Source organism: Myotis daubentonii, chromosome Y (genome assembly GCF_963259705.1).
Source record: "Myotis daubentonii chromosome Y, mMyoDau2.1, whole genome shotgun sequence".
NCBI lineage: Eukaryota > Metazoa > Chordata > Mammalia > Chiroptera > Vespertilionidae > Myotis > Myotis daubentonii.
In genome coordinates, this window is record NC_081862.1 from 7,671,534 (window position 1) to 7,688,997 (window position 17,464).

General features: G+C 45.8%; 1 protein-coding gene across 1 annotated transcript; it reads right to left on the reverse strand.

Annotated features, from left to right (window-relative positions):
- Positions 1-16,423: 16,423 nt before the first annotated feature.
- Positions 16,424-17,122, reverse strand: LOC132225587 (testis-specific Y-encoded protein 3-like; the record flags this gene model as incomplete). Its single annotated transcript, XM_059680689.1, has 4 exons — positions 17,048-17,122; positions 16,813-16,924; positions 16,578-16,723; positions 16,424-16,468 (listed from the first exon to the last, which is right to left on the reverse strand). Coding segments are annotated over exons 1-4 (378 nt in total), but the record flags the coding sequence as incomplete, so codon positions are not given.
- Positions 17,123-17,464: the final 342 nt, after the last annotated feature.

Genomic DNA, 17,464 nt, shown 5'->3' on the forward strand with positions numbered 1-17,464 from the left:
GTTTTCTTAAAAAATTGAAAATGGAGGTCCTCTTTGACCCAGTGTTCTCTCTTCTAGGTATATATCCCAAGAAATGAGAAAGGCCAATCAGGACAGGTATATGCAACTGTATGTTCATACCAGCCCAATTTACAATAGCTAAGATTTGGAAACAGTCTAAATGCCCATTAGCAGATGAACGGATTAATACACTGTGGAACATCTATACAATGGAATACTCTACTGCTGTAACAAAGAATGAACTCTCATAATTTGAAACAGCACGGATGGATTTGGAGAGCATTACACTAAGCAAATTGAGCCAATCAGAGAACGAGAAATATCACATTATCTCACACATTTGTGGAATATAATGAACAACATTAACTGATGAACAACAAGACATCCAGACACAAAGAAGCATTGATCACACTGTCAAACCTCAGAGTAAAGTGCTGGAGGCAAAGACCAACAGTAGTATGTGTGTGTGTGTGTGTGTGTGTTTGTGTGTGTGTATATATATATAGAGGGCTGATAGCAGAAATCCAATTAGTGTCATTTACTGTCCCCACCCAATGACAAAGGAAGTTAGGAAATTAGCCTTATTTTAGACTGACTTAAATTAGCAAATAAAAATGAAAGAATATTCAGGGGAACATAGATCGAATAGGCAGAAACCTATTCCTGGAGAAGTCACTGTTTTTACTGATAGTTCATCTCACGGTAAAGCTGCTTATACTGCACTGAATTCAGACCAAGTCAGTCAGACCAGTCATACTTCTGTGCAAAGAATCGAATTAGAAATGATCAAGGCTGACTTGCAGTATTTCCAAAAGCCTCTTGATATTATCTATTATCTGCTTATGCTGCTGGCTTGGTAAACAGAACTGCAACGACTCAATTAAAATGGCTCGGTGACCGAAGCCTTTCTATACTATTTAAACAAGCCCTGGTCCTTTAACAAAAGGAAATGAATATGCCTGTGAGTTAGTTATTTTATTAAGCAGGTCCCAGAATTTCACAAGCTTTTACATCAGTCTGCCGAAATACTGTATAGCCGGCAAAATAGATTATGAAGAAATGCCCTCCTTGCATGTTACATCTACTACAAGGGCTCTAAAATCCCAACTTGTAAAACAAAAGTGGGGGAATAGTGAAGAAATCTCCTGTAAGTAGACCACACCAAGCCTTAATTACTTTAAATTTTACCCTTGTAATGCTGATGGCAAGACACCATAGAATAACACTGGTGTCAGACTAAGCCAAAGCAAAAACGGTCTGGTTAAATGGAAAGATAACTAGTCCGGTTTAAGGAAGGGTCCCTTTATTATTCTTTGGTCAAAGATATGCTTGTGTATTTCCAGAAAACTCCTCCAAGCCTGTGTGGATTCCTGCAACATGAATCTGAGAGAGGAACTGACCAGACTACTCCAACTACAGACAGCAGGGCCACAAGCAACATGCTGAGGAGACAGAGGAGAAACATCTAGAGATGGGGGATGGTGAACACGCCTTGCTAAGCTAGCTGTCATCTGCTGTGCCTAGGTGCCGGTGGCTCTTGAAAAAGCCAAAAGAGGTCAGACCTGCATTGTCATTTCTCACCGGTGGTCCACCATCCAGAACTCGGACATCATTGCAGTCATGTCACAAGGGAACAGTGACTGGAAAGAGCCCATAAAGAACTGACAGTCCCAAAAGAAGCCTACTATGGACTAATTCCATAAATACCTGAAAACGATACTTAAAAGGACATGAAAGAACTCAATCCTTTTCATTGAATCTCCTTACATTTGCTCTTTAGAATAACTAATATTGTCTCTCTTTCTTATTCTTCTAGGTTTTCTTCCAGTCTGAAGAAGCAGAATCAAAAGTCTTAAAAGGATCTTAGCCCAGAAGATGGCATACACCTTTCTAAATTAATTAAGAAAACAAAAAGAGGGAAATTGTGGGGCAAAGACCAAAAGTAGTTAACATATCAATGCGAGAAGTCCCACAGAAGGGGAATGGACTTTGATATTCAGCATGGCAGAAAATCAGCATTTTGTTACCCTGCTGTGGGAATAATGGCTGAAGGCAACCTCCTAACATGAAAATTCTTCTATTGTTTACCAAAATTGGATATACCTGTTTGCTTTGCTAAAGGACAAATGTGTATTCAAGTAAATAAAAGCTGTTTTGTCCTGGGTTTCAGAGTGCCTCTCCATTAGAGAAGAAAGCCCACAGTACACAAAAAGAAAGAGATAATAAACGTCTGAACAGAAATAAGTGACGTAGGGACGAAAAAAAATAATACAAAAGATCAATGAAACCAAAGGCTGGTTCTTTGAAAGAATAAACAACATTGATGAACCTCTAGTCAGGCTCAGCAAGAAACTTAGAGAGAGGACCCAAATAAACAAAAACAAATGAAAGAGGTGAAGTAACAAACGACCCCACAGATATACAAAGGATTGTAAAAAATCACAATGAACAACTCTACTACAACAAACTGGACAAGCTCAACAAAATGGACACATTGCTACAAAAAGACAAGCTTTCAAAACTCAATCAGGAAGAAGCAAAAATCCTGAACAGACCGATAAATACTGTTAAATTGAAACAGTAATCAAAAAGCTTCCAAAAAAACAAAAGCTCTGGACCAGATGGCTTCACAGGGGAGTTTGACCAAACATTCAAAGAAGAAGTAAAACCAACCTTTCTCACACTATTTCAAATAATTCAAGAGGACGGCATACTTCCAAGCTCTTTTTATGAAGTCAGTATTACCATATTCCCCAAACCAGAAAAAGACACCACAAAGAAAGTGACTAACAGGCCAATTTTCCAGGTGAACATTAATGCTGCAATCCTCAACTAAATTCTAGCAAACAGGATTCAGCATTGCATTAGAAAGATCATACACCATGGCCAAGTGGGATTTATTTCAGGGATGCAAGGATGGTACACTATCTGCAAATCAGTGAACGTGAAACATCACATAAACTATTTGAGAGAGAAAAACCACACAATCATATCAATTGGTGCAGAAAAGGCATTTGAACAAGTGCAACAGCCTTTTCTGATAAAAACACTCAGCAAAGTAGGAATAGAAGAATCATCCTTCCACATAATAAAAGCCTTATATGACAAACCTACTGCCAACAACATACTCAAAGTGAAGAAAAAAAAACCAAAAGAAAAACATTTCCCTCTAGAACAGGAATAAGACAGGGACGCCCACTTTTATCACTCCTGTTCAACACAGTACTGGAAGTCCTAGTCAGAGTGATCACACAAGAAAATAAATAAATTGTTCCCAAATTGGGAAAGAAGAAGTAAATTCTCATTATTTGCAGATGACATGATACTATACATAGAAAACCACAAACACTCCTTCAAACATTTAGTTATCTTAGTAAATGAATTTGGCAATGTAGCAGACTACAAAATTAACGCCAAGAAATATATGGCATTTTTATACACCAATAGTGAACTTACAGAAAAGGAGATTGAAAAAAGAATCCCATGTATCATCCCACCAAAAAAATTCAGAAACCTAGGAATAAATTTAGCTAAGGAGGTAAAAGACCTCCACTCAGAAAACTAGAAGATGTTGAAAAAAGAGAAAGAGGAAGACATAAACAGATGGAAGAACGTACCTTGTTCATGGATTGGTAGAAACAACATCATTAAAATGGCTATACTACCCAAAGCAATCTATACATTCAATGCACTCCACATTAAAATACCAACAGCATATTTCACAGACCTAGAATGAACTCTCCAAAAATCCATCTGTAATAATAATAAAAAAAAAGACCCTGAGCCCAAACAGGTTTGGCTCAGTGGATAGAGCGTCGGCCTCCGGACTGAAAGGTGCCTGGTTCGATTCCGATCAAGGCATGTACCTTGGTTGGGGGCACATATCAAGTAGGGGGTGTGCAGGAGGAGGCTGATCTATGTTTCTCTCTCATCGATGTTTCTAACTCTTTATCCCTCTCCTTTACTCTCTGTAAAAAATCAATAAAATATATTTAAAAAACAAACCCCAAAAGGCTGCAGCGATCCTGAGGAAGAAGAACAAAGTAGGAGGTATCTCAGTACCAGATTTCAAGCTGCTTTACAAAGCCACTGTTCTCAGAACTGCCTGACACTGGCACAAGAATAGACATATAGGCCAAGGGAAGAGAATAGAGAACCCAGAAACCAATCCAAACCAATAAGCTCAATGAATATTTGACAAAGGAGGCCAAAACATACCATGGAGTTAAGAAAGTCCCTTCAATAAATGGTATGGGAAATTTGGTCAGACACATGCAGAAAATGAAACTAGGCCACCAACTTACACCATGCACAAAAATAAGCTCAAAATGGATAATGACTTAAACAGAAAGCTGGAAACCAGAAAAATATATAGAGGAATCCATAGGCAGCAGAGTCTGAGATATATGCTGAAGCAATCTCTTCACCAACACAGCTCCTGGGGCAATGCAAAATAAAGTTAAAATAAACAAATGGGACGACAGCAAAATTCAAAGCTACTTCATAGCAAAATAAACCGTCAACAAGACAACTACAAAGCCCACTGCATGGGAGAACATATTTGCCAATGTTCTCTCTGATAAGGATTTCATCTCCAACATTTACAGAGAACTCATACAACTTAACAAAAGGAAGATAAAAAACCCAATCACAAAAATGGGCAGAGGACCGCAATAGATACTTTTCCAGAGAGGACAAAAGGAAGGCCAAGAGACACATTAAAACATGCTCAGAGCCACTAATCATCCAAGAGATGCAAATCAAAAGGACAAGGAGGTACTACCTCACAGCTGTCAGAATGGCTATCCCCAACAAATCAACAAAGGGCGAGTGCTGGTGAGGATGCGGAGAAAAAGGAACTCTCCTTCACTGCTGCTGGGAATGCAGACTGGTGCAGCCACTATGGAGAACAGTATGGAGTTTCCTCAAAAAACTAAAAACGGAACTCCCATTTGACCCAGTGATCCCACTTCTAGGAATATATCCCAGGAACCTAGAATTACCACTCAGAAAGGATACATGCACCTCTATGTTCACTGCAGCACAATTTACAATAGCTAAGATTTGGAAACAGCCTAAGTGCTGTTCAGCAGATGAGTGGGTTAAAAAGACGTGGTACATCGACACATCGGCATAGTATGCTGTCACAAAACAGGAAGGGGCACTGACCATTTGCAACAGCATGGATGGAGCTGGAGAGCATTATGCTAAGCAAAGCCAGTCAGTCAGTCCGAGAAAGATAAATATCACATGACCTCACTCATCTGTGGATTATAATGAACAACATAAACCAAAGAACAAACACAGATCCAGAGACAGAGAAGCATGGATCAGACCATCACCCTCAGAGACAAGGTAGGGGAGGGTGGGGCTAAGGGGGAGAGATCAACCAAAGGACTTGTATGCATGCCTATAAGCCTAGCCAATGGACGCAGACACCAGGGGGTGAGCATGAGGGCAAACTTGCCGGGTGAGGGTGGGGGTGTGGGGGCAGTGAGGGATTAGAACACGTATGTAATACCTTAATCAGGAATAGGAATGAAAAGGAACCCAGGAACATATCATCAGGTGAGAATTCACACACTCACACTCACGCACACTCAGGCACACGCACACTCACACTCACACCAGGAGAGGGCTCTGCTGCTCTCAGTGGGAATCACCTCTTATCTCCCAGCCTGACCACCGCTTTCTCACCAGCTGAACCAGAGGACAATGATGAGTGACGGGCCTGGTGCTCTGCGGAAAGCGACCTCTCCCTCCTGGGCACTGCCCACCGTCCAGCAGCCACTTTTCTGCCCCTTCCCTGTCCCCCTCGCCCTGAGCAGGGCTGGGCTGGCCTGAGAGCCCACAGACTTCAGGAGCCAGATCCCAGGGGAGTTGGTGCCTGGGGCTGTGGGGGCGCCCTTGGTCAAGTGCAAACGCGGCCAGCTGAGGTCACACAATAAGGGCCGACGCCGGAGTTCCATGAATTGTTGCGTGTAAGTCCCCTCAGCGAGCTCCCACTCTGGCGCAGCAAGCGGAAGGCCTCACGCCTGCGAGCCAGGTTTGTAACTCAGGCCTTCACTCCAACCAGGTGGAAACTCCTTTCCAGATGGAAACAGCCGGCGGGGGAGGGGCTGCGGGTTACCAGTGACTAGAGAAGTTCACTCCTGGAGACAGCAAGTTCACCCCCGGAGACAGCAAGAACCCAGAGTGTGTGCTTACCTTTCCACAGGCTGTGCTCCTCACCACTGGGACTCCTGCACAGCAGGGGGGCTGGCTGGCGGGAAGGAAGAGGTAGGGGGCGGCGCCTCACAAGCTTCCTGGGACTGTGCACTGGTTCCTTTGGGGGTGAAATCTCGCGAGATCATGAGATCAGGAACAAACCAAGATAAGGGGGCGGGGGGGGGGGTTTAACAGGCCCAGAGAAGGTGGGGACAGGGGCGCCTGTGGCACACCCACCAGGCTGCAAGGGGTGGCAGAGGGTGGGTGGCTGTTAGGAGGACCCTCTGCTTCCAGGCATGAGGGTGGGGGCGGTCGCGGATGTGGAGGGAGAAACAGGAGGCCGTGACCCCCAGCTAACCTCCCACTCGCCACCCCTGGTCTGTGTTTCTGGGGACCCCTTTCCCTCTGTGGTTGTGGCTGCCACTTACCTACCTGGTTCCCTGGGCCAGGCTTGGCGCTCCACTCCCACTCCACCGCAGCCCTCTGTCTGGAAAAGAGCTCCCTGCCCTGGGCTGGTCCACTGTCCCTGCTGTCTGGATGGGGGCATGTTAGTAACCCCCGGGGCAGAGGAGAGCTGGCCAGATGCAATTACATTGTCTCTCTCCACAGGGGCTCGCTCTCCTCAGTCTTCCCCTGGGGTTTGGGCCACCAGAGCTCTGTGACAAGCCCTGAATCCAGCCTTTGCTCTGCTCACCTCCCCTAAGCCTTCAGGTGATGGCAGCCTCCCTGCCTTCCTCCCCCCTCATGAAGGGGTTCTCCTCTTACCAACAAATCCCTTTGGCACAGTCACCCCTGGGCCTGGAAGCAGAACAGAGTGGGCAGGAGGCTCCTGAGGAGGAGCAGGCCAACAAAGCTGAGGAGAGGTGGGGAGGCACCAGCCACAGCCTGGTGCTCAGGCACAGGCACAGCTGCCCTATGCTGAACCTTAACCCAGGGCTCTCCTCACAGGTGGTGCCTCCAGGGGGCACAGGGGGCCTGGCATGCTCAGTCTGACAGGTTTTGCTGCCTGCTTTTCCATAGTCTCTTTAGGAGACAAAAGTAAGGCTTGTGAGGAGAGAGGCAGAAGGGAAGAGCAAAGCTGAGGCCCAGCCCTGTCATCCAGGCTGGCCTGAGGCATCTCCTGGGGGTCTTTGGAAATCAGCTTCTCATAGTGCAGAAGGGCTTGTAATAAGAATAGAGCTGCAGTTGTTTATTCATCACTTGCACACTATAAATACGAGGCCCTGGGACACTGGAGGATGACACAGGCTGTACGGAAAACAGGCTGCCTCCATGGCCCATTACTCAGAAAAGATTGCATTTTGCGAAGAGAGACCAAGCACAGGACAAGCTTTGCTTTGGCAGCTGTGCCCGCACCCTGACCCCCTCCTGGGGTCTTTCTCAGGAAGGCTGACCATTCCAATCTCATCCCAGGAAGGGGCTGAGCTGTTCCTAAAGTCTTGGAAGATTAGCCACCTTGTGGTCAGCCTTTGAGCTCCTGAAGGGCAGACAGCAGGCCCTCCCCTCCCCTTTCCATGTGACACTTGCAGCTGGCAGCTACAGGTAACTATCTTCTCCCCAAGAGGCTGAGAGCCGAATTTCCAGGGTGAGCGACTGCTCTCCCCATACTGACCGCATCCTTGGATAAACACTCATTGTGTGGCTCAACCCTGTCTCTGCTTAACTTGGCTCAAGTAGTGACAGGCAGCCTCAGACACATTGTGCTGCCTTGCCCTTCCTCACTCAGACTTGGGGAATATTCAGACTCCAGAAACTGTGAGACCTTGTCTGAGAGGGGGAGTGGGCAGAGGACACTGTGTCCCTGTCATGCAGGTGACCCTGCATCTCTTCACCTTAGGCTATGGGGCGGTCGTGGGGGTGGAGCGTAACAGCAGGGTGGTGAGGCTGGCTTCTTGTGGGTCCCTACCCTGCCATTCCTCCAGATGAACCCCATGCCTATGAACTAGCAGAGTTTAAAGTTTCCAGCTGCATAGATGGAGGAATGAGGACAAAAGAGGCGACTGCTCTCAGCCCCAGTGGATCTGGGATTGTCACCTAGAGCAGAGCAGATAAAAAACAGAAACAAACAAACAAACAAACAAGAACCAACTCTATTATTTTATATTGGAACTAGAGACTCAGCCTAGCTCTCCCACCTCTCTCCTAGATGCATTTGGCAATTATTTGTCCTGGCGGGGTCTCCCCCATGGCCTGGGCTCTACTCCGCTCTCTCCCCTCAGGACACACGTGACCTTTCCCAAGGACAGTTCATGTGGGTACCTGCACTGATGCCTCTCCCTCCCCTCCAGGTTACCCTGAGTCATCCCTCGCTGCATTTCCCCCTCTTCTCCAGGCCCTGGGCCCAGCCAGCCTGGACCCAGCCTCTGCCCTGTCCAGCTGTGGGCTCAGGAGGTGTTCTGGGTGAGCTGAACTGCCACCAATTCCAGCACTGGACGCAGCAGCCACTGGAATTTATAACCCTGCCTCCTGGGACCAACAATGTCTGGGAACCGCTCCCACACTCCTGATTGATGGTGTCACAGGGGAGGAGGGGTATCTAGCTAATAGACATCTGCTGAAGCCCTCTTGTTTAACATGTTTCACTCCAATCAGGCAAAGGCAACAACCTTCTGAAGAAGGTCTCTCCCTCTCTCTCTTTTGGCCAGGAGGGTGCTGGGGTGCCCAAAGGTGCTCTCTGACACTTTGGCTACTTAATAAACAGCTGAAAATCAATATCCCCAAAAGCAGCTTCAGGGTGGCAGAATCTTGGTTTCCTTTATTTCTTCACCGTTGGCTAAGAGGGTTCAGACTGGTGTCAGTCGGCTAGATAACCCGTGCCTCGTGGTTTCTTAACTTTCCTGACACGAGCGTTCTGTTCTTCCTCATCTACCTGCAAATTGCCTATTCTCACTTCTGAAAAATAATCTCCCCCCCTTTATCCTTTGTTCAAAATATATAGGACATAGTCCAATCAGCCTGGCTCAGTGGTTGAGCGTGGACCTATGAGCCAGGCATCAGGATACATTTTCCTGTCAGGGCACATGACAGGTTTCAGGCTGGATCCCCAGGGTGGTGCCCATGGAGGGCTGAGGATCAATGATTCTCCCTCATCGTTAATGTTCCTACCTCTTTTTCCCACTCCTTCCTCTCTGAAATCAATAAAAAACTTGCTTTAAAAAAACTTTAAGAATGTCGTATACCCAATGTTGCTTCAGTGTGTTTGTAATTTCATGGCTACATAGATTCTATGTGAAACCTTCTTGCACATGTACTTACCCCTGATGTTCTGTTAATCTCTGTCTGTTAATTTGGCTATTCGCCCGGCCTAGAGGAACCAAGCAGCCACAAAAATATTAATGAGGTATTTTACCTTCAAGTTTTGCACAAAGTCTTCTTAGTTTGATGTCTCTCACAGGCCATCTCACTAAGGATTGAGTGCTAAATTGTATCTTTTTAAATCAGGAATGCTGAGTCTGTATTTGCATTTCCTAACATTTGATAAAATAGATTCATTCACACACCCAAGGTGTTCTAAACACTAACCAAAGTATATGTTACCATGATAGATTAAAATGAAAACTCAGCTCCTCAAGTGCACTGGATATATTTCAAGGGCTTAATCATCACATGGGGTTGGTGGCTACCGTACTGGACAGGGAGGCCCTGACCATCTGCTATGTGCAGCACAGCAGGTACTACAAGGCTGGGTACCTTGTTTCCAGGGGTGGGGGGGGGCTGCTGTTGGTGACAATGGTCCCAGGGGAGATGTTGCAAGCACTGGTTAAGGGGAGACACTGCAAGGGTAGATGCTGCAGCTCTGTTTGCCTGTGTGGCAGCTGCAGACACAATTAGGGACACAGCAGGGAACCTTTGTTTGGGCCCCAGTGTCCCCATCTCAGTCCAGGGCTCACCAAGTTTTGTGCTGAGCAGAGGTCTCTGGGATCTGCAGAACAGTATGGAGTTTCCACAAAAATTTTAAAAAATGTAGCTCCCATTTGAACAGTAGTCCCACTACTAGGAACATATCCCAAGAATTGACAAACACCAATGGGAAAGGGCATGTGCAACCACATATTTATAGCAGCACAATATACAATAGCTAAGACTTGGAAGAAGCCTAAGTGCCCATCAGAAGAAAAATGGGTTAAAATCTGTGGCACATATACACATAGGAACGATACACTGCTGTAAAAAAAAAACTTTTACCATTCTCAAAAGCATGGAAGGACATGTAGAGCATTATGCTGAGCAAAATAAGCCCGTTGGAGAAAGATAAATACCACATGACCTTACTAATTGGTGGAACAATGAACAAATAAACTATTCAACAAAAATAGATCCAGAGACAGAAAAGCATGGAACTGACGGCCAAACCTCAGAGGGAAGCAGGACTAGGGGGTAAGAGAAAAACCAAAGGATTTGTATGCATGCCTATCAGCCTAACCATGGACATAGACACTAGGAGGGGAAAGGGCATGTGCTGGGGTTGCAGGTGCACAACGGGGAAAAGGAGACATATGTAATACTCTATGTAATCCTCTAAACCATAAAGAATTTTTTTAAAAATGTGTTCCTAGATTTATACCTTTTAAATACACTAATTTGATTAACATGCATACATAAATTCCCCAGTCTCCCAATAACTTCATGATGGTTGATCTTTTAGCTAAATCAACATGGCATGTGTAAACTGAGGTCACTGTAATTGCTCCACATAAAACTCTTTGGATGTTTGGAACTATTTTTCTAAACAAATCTGAAGTGGCTGTTCACATGTTCCACCAAGATGCCTGGCACTGATGGGCAGCGACACAAACTAAACAGCCACTGGACACAGTTCCCACCTTAAGGAATCACTTAAGCTTTCTGGGTCCAAAATGTTTTCCACAGGTTTATACGCCACGGCCTCCTTCCCGACATTTGAGATTCAACAAACATCCCTTGATCCCCTGAATTTTATGAATATAAGCACTATCTCCTACCAATACAACTTGTAAAAATAATTGCCCCCTATATTTCTCCTCTTGTCTTTTTTGTGCATGATTGTACTTATTTACATTTCCTTGCATGTTTGTTATTTTTACCATAGAAAAGAAGTGCCCAATAAGTAAGGATTTTGTCTGATTCAGAATCATTGTGCAGGCTACAAAACATCACTTGAAAGAAGACACTTGGGAATAATATCTACACAAACTACATTTCTTCTGCTTAGAAACTAGGGAAACAACATCAACCATTCTTCATAAATCAAATAAATGGCCTTCTGAACTCAAGAAAAATCATGAGACAAATCCAACTCTTGGCTGTTGACAAACCCTAAAAGATAAAGGTAAAGTAAAAGGGTCAATAGGTACTGACCCCCTTCGATATATCATAAAACAGGCTCTCCAAATAAAGGCCAGGCACATAAGTGAGTTATGTACTAAAAGTCATTGAAGATCAACAACTTAATATATGGCATAACGAGTACACACACAAATTAACTCAAATATAAGATCAAAAGTCTAGCCAAAGCACAAGCGTGGTTATTGACATAGAAATCTGCATATGTTACCTTGTCCCAGGGAAGAGTGATTCTTAATAAATCCAAAAGAACGTAGCTTAAAATAATGGTATGATATGTTGGAAATATCTGAAAATGCAATAGAACCAAAGAAAATATGTACCCCAAACGATGCCCAAATGGTGTGACTTTCAGGGTAATATTAAGGAATACTTGTGCAAGGGGCACCGGCAACTTTGAAGGATATGGGACACACTTACATTGGCCAGACTTGAAGATTAAAGAGAAATAAGACTATTTCCCTCACTAGTACTTTAAAGACTCATTGAAACGAACTCTTATCCACTACTTTAAAATAAATCAGGATATATATATTTTACAAAAATCAGTCTGGTTGCCCGATTCAAAAATAATGAACCAGAGAAAAGTTAGTTAGGGGCGGGAAGGTTAATTAGTTATGGCAAACCCAATGTCCTAACTCACATCAGTTCCTGTCTTGAAAAACTAAACACCTAGCCCACCTGCTGTGACTCTGTGATGGTTGACCATCCAATTGTGAGCCTGGAGGTCACTGTCCTATTCCTGGTCAAAGAACAAGCCCAAGCCCCTTGCTCAATCCCCAGTGGGGGACAAGGAGATGGCAGCCGTTCAGGGATTCTCTCTCATCATTCACGTTTTTCTTTCTCTCTCCCTCTCCCTTGCTCTATGAAATCAATACAAATACTTTTTTCAAAAGGTATACCAACTTGAGGGTAAAGGGACTACACATACCATATTTTCAAGACCTTTTTTAATGCTATCGAAATGTTTGCATCACTTGTATTAGCTTCTTACCAACAGTGACCTGATTTCTGCTGACATTATATGTCTGGGGTGGGCAGACTAACCTAAATTACAAGGTGCTTTGAAGGCTTAAAGCCCGATTCCATTTGTATTCATATCCTAAAGTAACTAAGCTTAATGTACTATTTTGCTACACAAAACGGACATTTCAACATCCTTCCAACCCCACAGTCCAGCACTTTTGTAAAAAAAAAAAAAAAAAAAATAGTGATGGCTAAATAATCATGGCTCATATGGCATTATCAAACTTTAAAAACAAGAAGACGGAACCCTGGAAATACTATTACTTGAACCACAGCGCTAGAATGTTATTAAAAGACTACACTTATGTCTGTGTGTATATCATCTCCTAGCACCCATCCATTCTCTGTCTGCGTGCATCATCTCTTTACCCATTATCTGTCCTGGGTGCCAACCACCAGGCATCACCCACCTGCCATCCTCTGTCATGCCTTGTCTACCTCTCCCTGGTCAGTTGTTAAGGATAGTCATCCTGAGCCACTTTGTGGGTGCTGTGAGTTTCCCTTTTCACCCAGGCATCCCAGTCCTCCATTTTATACCGTCTACTTCTCCCCTCCCAGGGGCTGTAGAAAGGGTTAAAGAGAATAAAACAGGGCAGAGAAAACCTTATTTTGCTTAGCAGATATCTTGTAGCAAGCTTGCAGCCTTGAGCACAGCATAGCCCAGATAACCAGAAGACACCTGGCATGGGAGGAACCAAGGACAGACCAGACCCTCATGTCAGCGGAGCAGCTTGCAGCCAGAAAAAATAAAAACTCTCTCTCTGCTCTCATGACTGATGACTTTCTCTGTCTCAACCCACCAGCACCCAGGTGTGGGGAATAAATTCTCTTTTGATACATCTTGTACCCCCAGATGTCCCACCTCACACAGGAACAGCACTCATGGACAAGATGAGGGTGTGCCTTTTAGCAGAGGATCCCCTACCAACCGCCATATCCTGGCAGAATCCCTGTCTGGAACAGAGGACATCCACTTCCCAATAACTTTGGAGCTTAAGCACAAGCAGAGGGCCCAAAGGAGGAATATCACATCCACCTGCATGTGGTGGTGAGAGGAGGCCACTGGGCCCAAGCCTCCAAGACATCCCAGGGCATGGTGTTTTCCCAGTCTCAGGGGGGCTGTTGCTCTGAAGCTCTTGGCAGGGTGGTGCTGCTAGATGGTCAATGTCAGTTCCTTTTGCTACATACTTTGACCCTCAGTCTGGGGCAGGGAAGGGCCTGGCATGGTGAATATGAAAGATGACCATCATGCCTGCAGGAGGGATAAGCAAGGAGCAGAGGAACAGGAGATGGGTAGGGGAAAGCTGGGGGCCTCTGTGTTATTGCAGAGGCAGTGAGTAGATCTCCCTTTATTAAATCGACACCACCACTCTGAAAACTAAAACTGGGGCTCTGTACCATAAGGACCTCCTCAGGCAGGAAGCTGGGTCGCCAGCCCCTTTCAAGCCCCTTCTCAGCTCTACACCTGTGTTGTGGCCCTGCAGCCTCTCAATCTCTTTTCCCCTTAGACATTGGTGTATTGGGATTTTCAGTCACTTTAAGGTGCCTGGAGTATTTTTTCAATATTGGTCTTATTATATTTATGTGACATGATGTATCTGTGTGTTTTGTTTTTGCTAATCCACATTAGAGGACCTTTTCCATTGTTGGCCTATTTCAACATGAGGGGGGAGGGGGAGTGGCAGGGGGAGAGGGAGGGGATGGGGAGAGGGAGAGGGGAAATGAGAGTGGGAAGGAGGAGGGGGAAAGGGAGAGGGAGAGGGGGAAGGAGAGGGAGAGGGAGAGGGAGAAGGAGAGGTAGAGGGAGAGGTAGGGGGGAGAGGGAGATGGATGGGGGAGGAAGTGAGAGGGAGAGGCAAGGAACCATCCATTGGTTAACTACAAGCCAGGCACATTCCCTTGACCTGGAATGAAATAGCAGATCCTGCAGTGCCAAGGCTGGTGCTCCACCAACTTAGGCACAGCAGCCAAGAGGTAATTTAACATTTTTAATCAGAAGGAGCACTGGACAGCGTGAACCATAGAAATAATATGAAGGTCAGAATTTCAGCCCATTTCCACAGAATGGGCCTTCATTTTCATTCATAATCAATTATTTAAGTTAAAACCTTATTCTACAGCTGTGTTTTAAATGAATGTAAGCTCCCTTGTCTACCTCAGCCTCATTGACACCTTTTTAGCTCAGGCAGATAAAAGCATAGGTTTTCAAAATAGTTAAGACTTTACTAGTGTCATGTCATACTGACATAAAATTATTCATAAAGAGGTTCAAGTATTGTTATTTGGTCACCGACTTTACAGGAGGCTCAGTTGGAACACCGCCAGCACGAAGGCCCCCTCAGATTTATGGTGGTCCAGTCCCTGTGATGATTATTACAGCCACACAGGAGATGGGTATGATGGGGGCACAGCAATTACTGCACCAGCCAATTGGACACACCGGTAAGGGGTCCTGAATGTGGTGCTGGCGGCGATCACAGGATACACCATGTACGCAAGAGAGAGTGAATCATGCACTACAGTAGCTTACCTGATTGGGCAATCGGGGAGTCAGGGGGGAAGCCCCTGTGACAGAAGAATTAGACACTGGAATTAAAAATGATAAGGTACAGACAACATTGTATTGTAAAGGATTTGGCTTCTGTTATTTAAGAATGACTAAAAGCAAATGGTAGGTTTGGGGGAAGCATCAAGAATTGTAGGTACCATTATGAAGTTTCAGGATTGGAGGGAAGGTTTGAATTATACAAGGTTGTTTCCTAAGTGCTGATTTAAATTACAATATACTCAAATGTTTAAATTTTACATATTGTTTTGTTAAAATATTCAGAATATAAGCACAACCAATAGACCAACAGAGGCAAGACACTGGGAGTGGGTGGCAAGAACAAGAGACTAGAGATAGAGGAAGCCGGGGGGAGGTCAGTAGATAAAAAGAAAGAGACATAGCTATTACTTTTTGTAAAACCTTAAACACTAACATTACAAAAATTTTCAGAAGAAAGTGTTCTGCAACATGGGATTTCTTGTCTGATTTTACTGCAAACACGTAAAAACAATCTGTTTGGATGGTGAGTTATATTCATGGCCCTAAATTTCCCAGGGTGTCTATGACCATAAGTGCATAAAGTCTTTGAAGTGAACTGCATACAAAATGAAGCAGTGTGTTATTTCGTCATGGCATGCTGCCCCGTTTTCCAGTTAGGGAGGGTGGACAAATGAGTTATTCTCCTTGGAAAACCTAAATGGATACAAGGATTGAAGAACCTCTGACAAGGCTGCAAAACAAGGATTCCTCCAGCTCTGTGGCCCACACTTTGCACCCTAAGATACTGATAAGGAGCAAGCCTCTCCCACTGGCCCCAGGAGGAAGAGGAGACCTTGGGGAAATTGGAGATGGTGGTGAGGAGCCATAGAGCAATGCGGTGTGGCAGCACAGCAGCCTAGGCCTCAGCATGAGGAAGATTCGCAGACACCTGTGGAAAGGAGTATAGGAAGAACATGTCATGCCAGCCCCTGTTGAGGGGCAGGTGTCAAGGCCTCAAGGTGCTGTGAGCAGCCTAGAGGGAGAGTTCAGAGGAGTGGCTCAAGGAATCTGCTTTGACTCTGAGTGACAGTGGGCATGCACACTCCCTCCTCCTGCCTAAGCCCCCCTGCCTGAGCTGGAATTGCACTGCCCTTGTTGGACTGGTAGTTCCTGCCTCAGGCACATACCCTAGGGACCTGGTGTTACAGGCTGTTTCCCTCCCAGCATCCAGGTGTCCCCGTGAGAAAGAAGTAATGGCCCAGGAACCTGGCAGCACACCAAGGGAGAGCCCAGGCTGCCCCTCCTCACCCGTCCTGTCCGCTCACTGGGGGCCATCGTCCTCTCATAATACTTCAGAGGATTGAGCCACAGGTCCTTGCTGATGATCTGGTAGAGCCAACAGAGCTTGGTCAGGAGAGCACAGGGACCCAAATAGAAACGCAAGCAGCAGGCGGACACAGGAAGCTGTATGCTGGCATGGCCAGTGACATCCCACCTCAGCAATCCTGCCAGATGCTGCCACACTGTGGTCAGAGAACCAGTAGAAGAAGCTGGCGCTGCTGTCCTGGAGCCTGTGGCTGTACACTTCTCGTTCACAATGCTGGGACCACTGAATGGGAGTGGCACGGGACACCCTGTATCCTGCAGGAGATGGGTATGTGAAGCTGCGCACATCGCCTTCCATCCCTGCCCACCGCCAGCTGCAGCCCATGCAGGGAGCCTCCTCTTACCTGTGAGGGTGATGAGATACTCCTTCACAATCACATGGTTGTGGAAGTAGGGGTTGCTGCGGAAGTACAGGCTAATGGTGCAGCAACCCCAGGGATGCCTGACTTCCCTCACCTGCAGAAGGAAAGTGGATCCAGGGAGTGAAATCGCAGCCCAGTGCTCCTGCCTGTCGCTGTTTTCAGGGACAGGCCATTTCCCCACCTGCTCTACACCACTCCGTGGAGCAGGTGCACTTACCTTCAAATCCATCATATGGCCCAGCATATTTTCATCTTGGACGCTGATCATGGCCGACAACTCTGGGTGGTTCATAAACTGCTTTGGGTCAAGGAGCCTGCACCCTGGTAGCTGGGCATGGACCAGCTAGGAAGAGCAGCCTGGCCTGGCCTGGCCTCTCCTTCCCTTAAGGCCACTCCTTCTCCATAAATGGCAGAAAGGGGCCCAGCACCACTCTCTTTCCTGACAGACCCTGATGCCCACCAGATTGTTTTGTGCTGAGGGCTTGCCAGGCTACACATCACACATTCCTGCTTCTGAATGTGGAATTGGACATAGAGACGGTCTGTAAGTTAGTCCCAGAAGAGCCCGGGCAACACAGCCCTGTCTGTGGGCATCAGCCCCTGGTGTATGCGTGCCTCTGCCTTGGAGCTCTAC